Source organism: Scyliorhinus canicula, chromosome 13 (assembly GCF_902713615.1).
Source record: "Scyliorhinus canicula chromosome 13, sScyCan1.1, whole genome shotgun sequence".
Taxonomy (NCBI): Eukaryota; Metazoa; Chordata; class Chondrichthyes; order Carcharhiniformes; family Scyliorhinidae; genus Scyliorhinus; species Scyliorhinus canicula.
The window spans coordinates 104,296,175-104,308,485 of NC_052158.1; the positions used below are offsets into that span (position 1 = coordinate 104,296,175).

At 47.4% G+C, this 12,311-nt stretch overlaps 1 protein-coding gene across 13 annotated transcripts in view; it reads left to right on the forward strand.

Moving 5' to 3' along the window:
- LOC119976006 (coiled-coil domain-containing protein 150-like) overlaps positions 1-12,311 on the forward strand; it is a 154,911-nt gene that overhangs the window by 95,989 nt on the left and 46,611 nt on the right. For all 13 annotated transcript variants that reach the window (XR_005462849.1, XR_005462843.1, XR_005462845.1 and 10 more), the window contains one exon: positions 7,808-7,934. Coding sequence is in view for 3 of the 13 variants with exons in the window: in XM_038816036.1 (XP_038671964.1) it covers positions 7,808-7,934 (127 nt within the window). In the remaining 10 variants the exon portion in view is untranslated. The remainder of the gene's footprint in view (positions 1-7,807; positions 7,935-12,311) is intronic.

Below are 12,311 nucleotides of genomic sequence, written 5' to 3' on the forward strand. Positions count from 1 at the left end.
ATTGGTAGTAAGCGCCTCCCAGTAGAATCATAGAATTTACAGTGCAGAAGGAGGCCATTCCGCCCATCAAGTCTGCACCGGCCCTTGGAAAGAGCACCCTACTTAAGCCCACACTTCCACCCTATCCCTATAACCCAGTAACCCCACCTTATGTTTATTTTGGACACAAAGGGCAATTTATTAACTTAAAAGAAACACACAAGAAAGACTACAATACCCTATAACAATACACTTAACTACAATAATGTCTATTAACACACCATCTCATGAACCTAGCCCTTGTTCCCAGCTATCTTCTGAGAAATGCCCCTTTCCCAAACAACATAACAATAATAATAAGTGTCACAAGTAGGCTTATATCAACAATGCTTTGAAGTTACTGTGAAAATTCCCTAGTTGCCACACTCCTGCGCCTGTTCGTTTACACTGAGGGAGAATTCAGAATGTCCAATTCACCTAACAAGCACGTCTTTCGGGACTTGTGGGAGGAAACCGGTGTGAACGGAGGAAAACCACGCAGACATGGTGAGAACATGCAGAATCTGCACCAACAGTGGACCAAGCTGGGAATCGTACCCGAGTCCCTGGTGCTGTGAAACAACAGTGCTAACCACTGTTACCGTGACATCCAATATTATATAACTCTATGAGCTAATTCCAGCATATGGTCACCACCTATAAATTATCTTCTAGATATCGGAGAGTCTTCCCCCAATTCAGTGTAGTTGTTCTGTGAGGTATCTAAAAACCAACAGCTTTCAGACTAGAGGTCTGCTTTTTGAGAGAGTCCTGTTTGCTCGCTGTTTCTCTCTCTTCTCCAAACTTCTCTAACTGCTATGGATATATTGTTTCTTCCTTTTGATATGCTATCTTAATAACATCTTGGACCAGGCTTTTAGCATATAGATGTAAATTATATTCTTATCTCTCCACTTTGAACTTACCTCTTCTACAGTTCTAACATCTATTTCTATACATCACTATTCACTCTTCAGTCACTTAGGTAAACACTTGTTTTCCTGCTATGCTAATTCGCATATCAAAAACACCCCTTCATACTCACCGTTTCCCTTTTATCTAATTCTTTATTTTTTAATCCAAATTTTACTTTTAATTTTGATTTTACTCAATTCTTGAAGCCTCCTTTTACTCCAGTAATTTGACAGAATTAACAGGTGAACTGTAGTTGTACACATCATGTGACAGAACAAATGCGACAAAATCCGATTCCATAGATTTACCAACAACCCATCCAGATGTCTGTTAAATTGTGAGTCAACCAATCTCACAACAACTTTACCTTTCTCACGAAGATTTCCAATCTCCTCTTTCAAAGATTGTGTGTGGGATTCTCCAATAAACCGGCGCCAATCACTCCGGCGTCAACAGACCCCGAAAGTGAGGAATTCTCCCCTTTCTCGGGGGCTAAGTTGGCGCCAGATTGGTTCCCACAGCTCCAGCCAGCGGTGAATGGCCCGTGCGAGTTTGCGCATGCACGGAAAGGCCGGCGTATTTCCGCGCATGCGCGGGGGTTCCCTTCTCTGCGCCGGCCCCCGGACAATATGTTAGAGCCCTACAGGGGACCGGCGCGGAGTAATGTAGGCCCCCACAAAACCAGCCCACCCGCCGATTGGTAGGTCCCGATCACAGGCCAGGCCACCCGGTGCAGGGTCGGAGAATCCCAGCCCATACCTTAGAATTCTTTCCAAATGTCGTTCCAGCTCGGACGGCTTCAACAATGGCCCACCTCGCAGGGTTTCAATCTGTCCTTCTGAGATTCCGTTCGCCGAGTACACTCCACTCATGCATCACCTTACAGGCACAATTTCAGCTCTTTGGCTGTGCCAAGCAGAATACCACTGCTCCAAAAGGGCACCTAACCCCTGCAGCCTGCAAAACAAAGTCATCGACCTTTGGCTGTCTTCTCGGATCTTCTGGGCTTATCTTGAGCCCTCTTGACACATAGGTCTTATCACACACCCATTTCACTTGGTCTACTCCCCGCAGCTCTTTTAATTGGAGATTATTTTTTTATACATATACATATATATATATATATATATATATTATATATATTATGGGGCAATTTAGCATGGCCAATCCACCTAGACTGCACATCTTTGGGTTGCGAGGGCGAAATCCACACAAACACGGGGAGAATGTGCAAATTCCACACGGACAGTGACCCAGAGCCGGGAACAAACCTGGGACCTCTGCGCCATGAGGCAGCAATGCTAACCACTGTGCCACCGTGACGCCACCATTGGAGATTATTTTAAATTTTTTAAAACTCAACTGGGATTTGTTTCTGTGCCCTGTCTCATATCCCTTTCTCTGGGACAACTTCTTGGGACCTCTTCCTGTTTCCTCCCTGGTCTGTGTCACTGGGACACTTACTACGGTGCTCTCCACCTGATCACGCAATTCTTAGTTTTTCTCTGGGCTCAATGAACGTAAAAGATGTCAAACAGCGCATGTGCAACCTGCTCCAGATCTGCGCATGTGCAGAAAGTCCGAGGGACATCAGGTATTGGAGTTCCCAATCTCTCAAGGTAAGTTTATATTTCTTAACCAGGTAGAATATTTGGCTGGCCTGGTATGGATTGATATGAGTCTTTTCAACTCCTGCAGTGATGTCCTGGGACAGATGACTGACTTCTAACCTCCACAACCATCTTCCTTTTATGCTAGGTATGACTCCAACCAGCAGAGACCTTTCCCCTTGATGACCACTGATTAGTTTTACCAGAGATCCTTGATCCCACACTCGGTCAAATGCCCCTTGCTGTCAAGGGCAGTTACTCTCATTCTCACCTCACCTCTGGAGTTCAGCTCTTTTGTCCATGTTTGAACCAAGGCTGTAATGAGTCAGGAGCTGAGTGATCCTGGCAGAACCCAAACTAAGCATCGTGAGCAAGTTATTACTCAGTAAGTGCAGCTTGATAGGACAGTCGACGAACTCTTCTATCACTTTGCTGATGATCAAGAGTAGACGGATGGTGCAGTAATTGGCTGGGTTGGAATGGTCCTGCTTTTCTTGGGCATGGCATACTGCTTTTTATGGACATGACATAACTGGGCGATTTTTCACTTTTCTGGGTTTGGAAAAGGGTGCAGCTAGTTCTGGAGCACAAGTCTTCAGTACTATTGCTGGAATGTTGTCAGGATGTTTTCATCCATTCTTTAATACCATGTTTAGCGAATTGAATTAGCTGAAGGTAGGCTTCTGTAATGTTGGGGCCAACTAGAGGAGGCCAAGATGGATTACCTCGTCGTTTCTGGTTGAAGATTGTTGCAAATATATCAGCTTTGTCAGCATGAGTATGCCAGTCCCCTTCATCACTGGGGATGAGGATATTTGTGGAACCTCTTCCTCCAGTTTGTTGTTTAATTGTCCACCACCATTCATGACTGAATATGGCAGGACTGTAGAGCTCAGACCTGATCCATTTGTTACTCTGTCACGTGTTTGCTATACAAGTAGTCCTTGTGTTCCAGCTTCACCGGTTTTAAGGTGTGCTATTCCTCGCATGCCCTCCTGTACTCTTCTTTGAACCAGGTTGATCCCCGGTTTGATGGTCATGGTAAAATGGAATTCGTACCAGGCCATGAGGTTGTATACAATTCTGCTGCTGCTGATGACTCACAGCACCTCATGGATGCCCAATATTGAGTTGTTTGATTTTTTGAAAATCTACCGCTTTTAGCATGGTGAGTGCCATAAAACACTATGGATGGTACCCTCAGTGAGAAGACAGATCTTTGTCTCCATAAGGACTGTGTGGTGGTCACTCTCACAAATACTGTCATGGATAGATGCATCTGCGACAGGTAGATTGGTGAGATGAGGTCAAGTATGTTTTTCCCTCTTGTTGATTCCCTGACAACCTGCTGCATACCCAGTCTATTCGCTATGTCCTGTAGGACTCGGCCAACTTGCTCAGTAGCGGTGCTACTGAGCTTCTCTAGGTGATGGGCATTGAAGTCCCCTACCCAGAGTACATTCCATGCCTTAGCAACCTCAGTGTTTCTTCCAAATGGTGTTCACCGTGGAGGAGTACTGATTCATCAGCTGAGGGAGGTCAGTAGGTGGTAAACAGTAGGAGGTTTCCTCACCCATATTTAACTTAATGCAATGAGACTTCACGTAGTCCAGAGTCAACGTTGAGCACTCCCAGGGCAACACACTTCTGTATACCACTGTGAGCCTGTTATGTTAGTGGGACAGGGCCTTCCCAGGCATTGCAAGTGTTTGGGACACTGTAAGGTATGATTTCATGGGTATGACTATATCAGCTGTTGCTTGACTAGTCTGTGGGACAACTGTCCCAATTTTGCCACAAGCCCCTAAGTTTTGGAAAGGAAGATTTTGCAGGGTCGACAGGGCTGTTTGTCATTTTTGTTGCCTAAGTCGCAGCCGGGTGATCCGTTGGTAGTGGTTTTCACAACTGAGTGGCTGCTCGGCCATTTCAGGGGGCATGTAAGAGCCATTACTGTAAGTCTTGAGTCACATGTCGGCCAGACTTCACCATGTAGGTAAGGACTGCAGATTTCCTTCCCTAAAGGACATTAATGAACCTGATGGGTTTAACATCAATCGACAATGGTTTCATTGTCACTATTACCGAGCCTCGTTTTTGGGGTTTCAGATTTGAGGCCTACACAGTCACCCATTCTTTGGGTGTTGAAATTATCCCAGTAAGGCACTATGCAAAACCAAGTTCTTTGTTTTATGCTGCAGTTAAATGACTTTGTTATATTTTTCTTCTTTGCAATGGTGTGATCAAGTATTTTTGAAAGATGACCTAAATATCAAATTTGTGAAAATGTTGTATGTTATTTGTGAGGGACTGCTTTGGACCTGACAACTGGTTTAATCTTTAAGTTGTTTAGGTGTTCAAGAGTTGGATCTATTCGTTTTGATTATTTCTAATTTCAGTGGGTGAATTTTCTTCTCATTGTATTTGTCCATTTCTGCGAACTGCTTTCAAGTAAGATTTATTTTCTTGTCCTTCTCCCTCTGTCCTGGTGCACCTGCCCACCATTTTTATAAGTGGTGGCTGAAAGATTAGGATAAACCAGTGTTTTTCAAACTTTTTTTCTGGGAACCCATTTTTACCAACCGGCCAACCTTCGGGACCCAACCCGGCCAACCTTCGCGACCCACGCCGGCCGCTCTTCACAACCCACTCCGGCCGACCTTCACGACCCACTCCGGCCGACCTTCACGACCCACTCCGGCCGACCTTCACGACCCACTCTGGCTGAACTTCGCGACCTTCGCGGCCCACTCCAGCCGACCTTCGCGGCCCACGCTGGCCGACCTGCGCGACCCACCATTTTCTCTTACCTTGTTTGTTGCTGACAATAATGGAGGAAATGGTTTTGGGTCCCTTTGGCCCCAATGCTCCCTTTGTCCCTTTGGCCCACGAACTTGAAAAGAAAAGACTGCAACCATATACAAATAAATGCAGCCGCACTGCGCATGCGTCCCCGATCATCGGTGCGCGTGCGCATAGTTTTGTGCACGCGCAACGATGATCGGGCATGTATGCGCAGTGCAACCAATTTTTAAAAATCTGTTCCTGGCCATTTTGAATGCCGCTCGGAAGTACAGGATCGGTATTTGACGAAATATCCTCGGCTGGATTCTCCGTTCATGAGACTAAGTGTTGACATCGGGGCAGGATTCGTGGACTTTCACGATAGCAAAACTGGTGCTGAACCTGGACCGATTCAGCTTCTGTGGAGAGGCTAGCACCAGCGCCACGTGGAACATAACCGTTTCCAGTGAAAAATGGTGCGGGATTTGCTGGGTCCATGAATGACACTCAGGAGGCTGACAAGCTGCAGCCGCATATACACATTACAATTCCCACACACACTCATCCCAGCCAACAAGATGGAACTGAGTGCACTGGAGCACGCCCATACAGCTGGGTCATAAGGGTCATCTTAGGCCAGAGGGCACCTAAGCGGATGGCCTGGGGGGGGGGGGGGGGGGGTCACCTATATGGCCCATGGCCCGAAGTTCACAGTGGGCTGTCAGTGGTGTGCGCAGCTGTATAGCTGCCTTTTCAGCTGTGGCAATGCCGTTCCGTGCCTGTCCAACCCGACCCCACAGCCCACCTCCTGAACAGCTCCCCGCTACTCCTCCTCTTCCCCCCGCCCCCCGGCACAACTGTCAGGCGATGTTGGACAGTTTCCTTATCTCCTCGCTCTTCCTCAGCAGTCACAATACCATTTCACAATTTTTAAATGCACAAGTGAACCTCGCCATCAAGAACTCTCCCCATCGGAGGTGGAGAATCGGGGATGCCCCGGAGAATACCGGGTTGGGCCCGCTAATGATACGCAAATGGTGTTTAATGTACATGTGTTCCGGACTGCATTGACGCCGCTATCGTGGTGATGGAGAATTGCGATTTGGTGTCAAATCGGCGTCTGCCGCTATTTTGGCGTTGGAACTATTCTCTGCTCAATCGTGTTTCCCGATTTCACCGTCAGCCAGCGGAGAATCCCACACCCTACCTTTTCAACAAAAATGTGGTTATGTGTCAGGGTAATATTCCAGCACTTCAGCAAGCTAGCAAATCATAGAATCCCAACAGTGCAGAAGGAGGCCATTTCGCTCATTGAATCTTCATCAACCCTCCGAAAGAGCACTCTACCCAGGTACCACCCCCCCCCCCCCCCCCCCCCCCCCCCAAATCCCCGTAACATAACCTGCACATTCCTGGACACTAAGGGGAAATTTAGCAAAGCCAATCCAGCAGTACTTATTCATTTTGCACTTACACTGTGTAGTAATCCACGGGAGGCAGGAGTTCCGTCACCGCGCCAATATTTATTTACAATAACGATATTACAGGAGCAGCTACAAACTGCTGCTAGCAGTCCAGTCAACTTAAGACTGGCTCACAAAGCCTACACAGGTGATTATATGGGCCCCCTCAATGAGCTATCATTGAGGGAGCTCATACTCCAATTGGCCAACCAATAAAGCCAATTGGAGTTCATTACACACTGCCAATGGGCATTATGTCCAGTTGGGAGGATATTGATCAAGCAGATAGCTCTGTCCACGGTGATGTTGAGCTTTTTGAATATTTTTGCATCTGCAGTCATCTGTGTGCATATTCCATCACTCTGGATGAACCTTATAGATAATGCTGAGGGCGGTGAAGAGAATATGATGGGTTAAGATGGTGATGCACTCATTGCCTTGTTATGATAGTCATTTTGTTGTTCGGACTAGTTAAGCTTCTGTCAGTGATGACCCTCAGAATGTTGATTATGCTTGGTGATGGTGTTGCCATGGGAAATTTGGTTTTTGAAGATGGTTGTAGCCTGGTATTTATGAGGCATTAATGTTACTTGCCAGTTATCAACCCAAACCTGGATATTTAGACCCGGGATGATCAGTGAACAGCTCAGTAGAGATATTTGGGCTTGGATACTGCCCTGAGAAACTCCAGCAACAATGTTCTGGGACTATCTTTGTTTTTTACACCAGCCATTAGAAGATTTTCTCCTTGATCCTCATTGATTTTAGTTTGCTCGAGGACTTTCGTGCTATGTTCAATCCAGTGCCACCGTGAGATTCAGGACAGTCTCTGGTCTCTTCACACCCAATCTGCTGGTGTTCATGTCTGGATCAGGGCTTATGTTGGGCACAGCTGCTACAATTTTGAAATGTATTAGCCCTGTAACTTACATTTCTTGATTACTACAGTACTATATAAATTAAAATTGACTGCATTTTGTTGCTTTCCTACTCATCCTGATTATCATAAAAATTCTGCAGGGAACAAGAATTTGAAGATGCTAAAATTGAGTCAAAGATTTTGACTGAACGGATTGAAACCTTGAAAAAGCAGTTCCAAAGTGAGAGAGAGGTTGCGAGGAAAACCAGTCAGAAAGAAATAATGGAAGTAAGTCTCACTGCACCCTTCCCAAAATAAAATAGAACTATCAAAGGACATGAACTGGACAAAACTGACACAGTAAAGTAATTTGTGTAAAAGAAAGAAAAAAAAGACTTACATTTATATAGTGCGTTTTATGAGCACCCGAAGTCTCAAAGCCCTTTACAGCCAATGAAGTACAGTAAGTATTCACTTGAAGTCACCCTGCTTAACATTGTTTCATTTTGACATTGTTATTTATTTAGGGCCTGTTTAGGGCCACCTCCAGGTTTACTTTGCAAGTTATTCCAACTAGGAATTCACAGTGCTGCAGCGGTACTGTACGGTATTTCAGCTTGTACATTATTTTTTCTGGGCAAGAAATGTCCAAAGGAACCTAACTCCGGCTTTAACATTGATTCTTATGGGAACCCATAATTCACATGAAGTTATTTCGCTTAACGTTGTGATTTCAGTGATGCAACCACAACTTTAAACAAAGACTTACTGTAATACTTTGAAGTGTAATCACTGTTGTAATGTATAAAACATGACAGCTAATCTGTGCACAACACACTCTCACAAACTGCAATGTAACAATGACCAGATAATTTGTTTTTTGTGATGTTGACTGAATTATTGGTGGGACACAAGGGATAGTTTCCCTGCTCTTCCTCAAAATAGTGCCATGGGAACCTTTGCATTTACCAGAACAAGCAAATGGGGCCTCAGTTTTATATCCCATCTGAAAGATGGCACTTTGGACAATGTAGCATTTCCTCATTACTGCACTGGAGTGTCAGTTTTGACTTTTATGTTCCAAGTCCTGAAGTGGGATTTGAACCTGGCACTTTATGACTCAGAAATGAGAATGCTATTAACTGAGACACAGCTGACACTACTACATGTACAAAATCTTAAACAAGAAATTTGAGAGTAATAAGGTGGAATCAGTTATAAGCAGTTATCTTTGTATTTTCTTTGATTAATTGGAAAATTTATAACTTTAGGGGGCAGCAGGGTAGCATGGTGGTTAGCATAAATGCTTCACAGCTCCAGGGTCCCAGGTTCGATTCCCGGCTGGGTCACTGTCTGTGCGGAGTCTGCACGTCCTCCCCCTGTGTGCGTGGGTTTCCTCCGGGTGCTCCGGTTTCCTCCCACAGTCCAAAGATGTGCGGGTTAGGTGGATTGGCCATGCTAAATTGCCCGTAGTATCCTAATAAAAGTAAGGTTAAGGGGGGGGGGTTGTTGGGTTACGGGTATAGGGTGGATACGTGGGTTTGAGTGGGGTGATCATGGCTCGGCACAACATTGAGGGCCGAAGGGCCTGTTCTGTGCTGTGCTGCTCTATGTTCTATGTTCTGTTCGATAATAGTGACCAAGGTCAAGTGGTGAACAAATTGCTAAACTATGAAGCAGGCATGTTTAGACCCATTACATATTGAAGTTAGACTATAAGACTGGGCATTTAGAGGACTTCCGGTGGCGGCTATGAGGGAGTAGGTCGCACATTTGGTGGCTCCCGTTTCGGTCAGACTTTTGGACCTTTTCCCCTGACTTCTTTGCGCTTTTGAGCGCGGAACTGGAAAGCAATAGTACTCAGGCACAGGATCCATACAAAATTGTATGGGCCTAAGAAGCCGGAGGGACCGTAAACAGCAGAAGAAGTGGTCGAGAAAGGGCACAGTGGAGGCTGTGAAAGAGACCAGCATGGCTGGTGTTCACAGCAAGGAGCCGAAAGCCGAGCCCACAATGGAGCAGCTGCTGCAGACAATGCAGGAGGGCTTTTTGGCTTTGAAGCGTGACACCTTGGAGCCACTTCAGAAGTCAATTGATCGGATGGGAAAAAGGCTGGATGATCAGGCTGAGAAGCTCCAGCAGTTGGAGAAGTCAGTGGAAGAGCAGGCTGACTTTCAAACGGTGGCGGATGTGGAGATTCAGAGGCTGAGGGATCAGCAAAAAGTGCTTTTGGAAAGGCTGGAGGACCTGGACAACAGATCTCGCCAGCAGAACGTGAGAATCGTGGGCCTTCCGGAGGGGGCAGGGGGGCTAGACGCTGCTGCATTTGTGGAGGGTATGTTTCAGAAGTTGCTGGGGAACGAGGTGTTCATGCGCCTGCCGGTGGTGGACAGGGCACACACAGTGCAGGTGAGGCAGCCGCGACAAGGGGGTCCCCCACGAGCGATGGTGGTATGCTTTCACAGGTACCTGGACAAGGAACGGGTGCTGCAATGGACAAAGAGTACACAAAGCTGTATTTGGGACAATACCACCCTGGCGTGTATCAAGGTTTGAGCGCGGAGGTGGCCAGGAGGAGGGGATGCTATAGGCAGGTGAAGAAGACACTGTATAAAAACAAGGTGAAGGATGCCCCAAGCGTGGAGGCCTGGATCAATGATATGGCGGGGTTCATCAAATTGGAGAAGGTGGGGGCGGGGGGGAAGAAATAAAGGTGGGGGAAAGAAAGGGAGGGAGAAGTAAGGGGGAGCAGAAGGGGGGAAGAAGGGGGGAGAAGAAGGGAAAAGGAGGGGGGGGGGAAAGGGGGGGTTTGGTTCAGTGGGAGGAAGAATTGTGTACATGGATTTGTTGGTTGTGGCGGGTGTTATCTTTTTCCTTTTTGTTGCTTGCTTTTTTTTTTGTGTTTTAGTAGTTGCTTTTGTAGTTGGGTGGTTGTTGTTCTTGGGTTTTTACCATGGTTGTTTTTTTATTATTGTTTTGTTGTTTATATTTTGTGAAAACCTTAATAAAAATTATTATTTTTTTTTTTTTTATAAATAATTTTTATTGAATTTTTCAAAATACAAACATTTTAACCCCCCCTACATTTACATTTAAATTATAACAAAACAAAGTCAAACTCCCCTACTTAACAAGGAAAAGAAAAAGGAATCCCCCCCCCCCCCCCCCCCCCCCCCGCCGGCGAACCGACAGTCAGACCAACTTATCATTTCTAGCAGCGTCCTCGGGCAGGCCTTGCCCGTGCCACCGCCGCTACCGTACTTCCTTCGTCGTTTTCCCCCCTCCCCCCCCCCCCCCCTCCCGCCCTCCCCTCCCCTCCCGGGTTGCTGCTGTCATGGCCTCAGTTTCTATCTCTGATCCAAGAGGTCTAGGAAGGGTTGCCATCGCCTGGAAAACCCCTGCACCGACCCTCTCAGGGCGAATTTGATCCTTTCCAATTGGATAAAGTTTGCCATGTCGTTTAACCAGGTGTTAACACTCGGAGGCCTTTCGTCCCTCCACTGAATCAGGATCCTCCTCCGAGCCACCAAGGACGCAAAGGCTAATATTCCAGCCTCCCTCGCCTCCTGTACCCCCGGTTCCACCCCAACCCCGAAGATCGCAAGTCCCCATCCTGGCTTGACCCTGGACCCCACCACTCTCGACACCGTCCCTGCCACCCCCTTCCAGAACTCCTCCAGTGCCGGACATGCCCAAAACATATGTGCATGATTCGCAGGGCTTCCCGAACATCTAATACACCTGTCTTCACCCCCGAAAAACCGACTCATCCTTGTCCCCGTCATGTGGGCTCTATGCAGTACCTTAAATTGAATGAGACTTAGTCGCGCACATGACGACGACGAGTTAACCCTCTCCAGGGCGTCTGCCCATGTCCCGTCCTCTATCTGTTCCCCCAGCTCTAACTCCCACTTATCTTTCAGCTCCTCTACTGGTACCTCCTCCACCTCCTGCATAATCTTATAGATGTCCGAGATCTTCCCCTCCCCGACCCAGACCCCTGATAGCACCCTATCACTCACCCCCCTGTCGGGGAGCGCGGGGAACCCCGCTACCTGTCGTCTGGCAAATGCCTTCACTTGGAGGTACCTGAACGTGTTCCCCGGGGGGAGCCCAAATTTCTCCTCCAGCTCTCCCAGGCTCGCAAACCTCCCCTCTATAAACAAGTCCCTCAGTTGTCTAATACCCGCCCTCTGCCAGCTCTGGAATCCCCCTCCTGTGTTTCCCGGCGCAAATCTGTGGTTCCCTCTTAGTGGTGCCCCTATCAGACCTCCCACTTCCCCCCTGTGTCGCCTCCACTGCCCCCAGATCTTGAGGGTGGCCGCCACCACCGGGCTCGTGGTATACCTCGTGGGAGGGAGCGGCCATGGTGCCGTTACCAGTGCCCCTAAGCTTATGTTGCCGCAGGACGCCCTCTCCATGCGCTTCCAGGCTGCCCCCTCCCCTTCCATCATCCACTTTCGTACCATCGATGTATTTGCCGCCCAGTAATATCCGGAAAGGTTGGGTAACGCCAGCCCTCCACTATCCCTACTCCGCTCCAAAAAGACCCTTCTAACTCTCGGGGTGCCATGTGCCCACACATACCCCATGATACTACTCGTTACCTTCTTGAAAAAGGCCCTGGGGAGGAAGATGGGCAGACACTGGAACAAAAACAAGAAC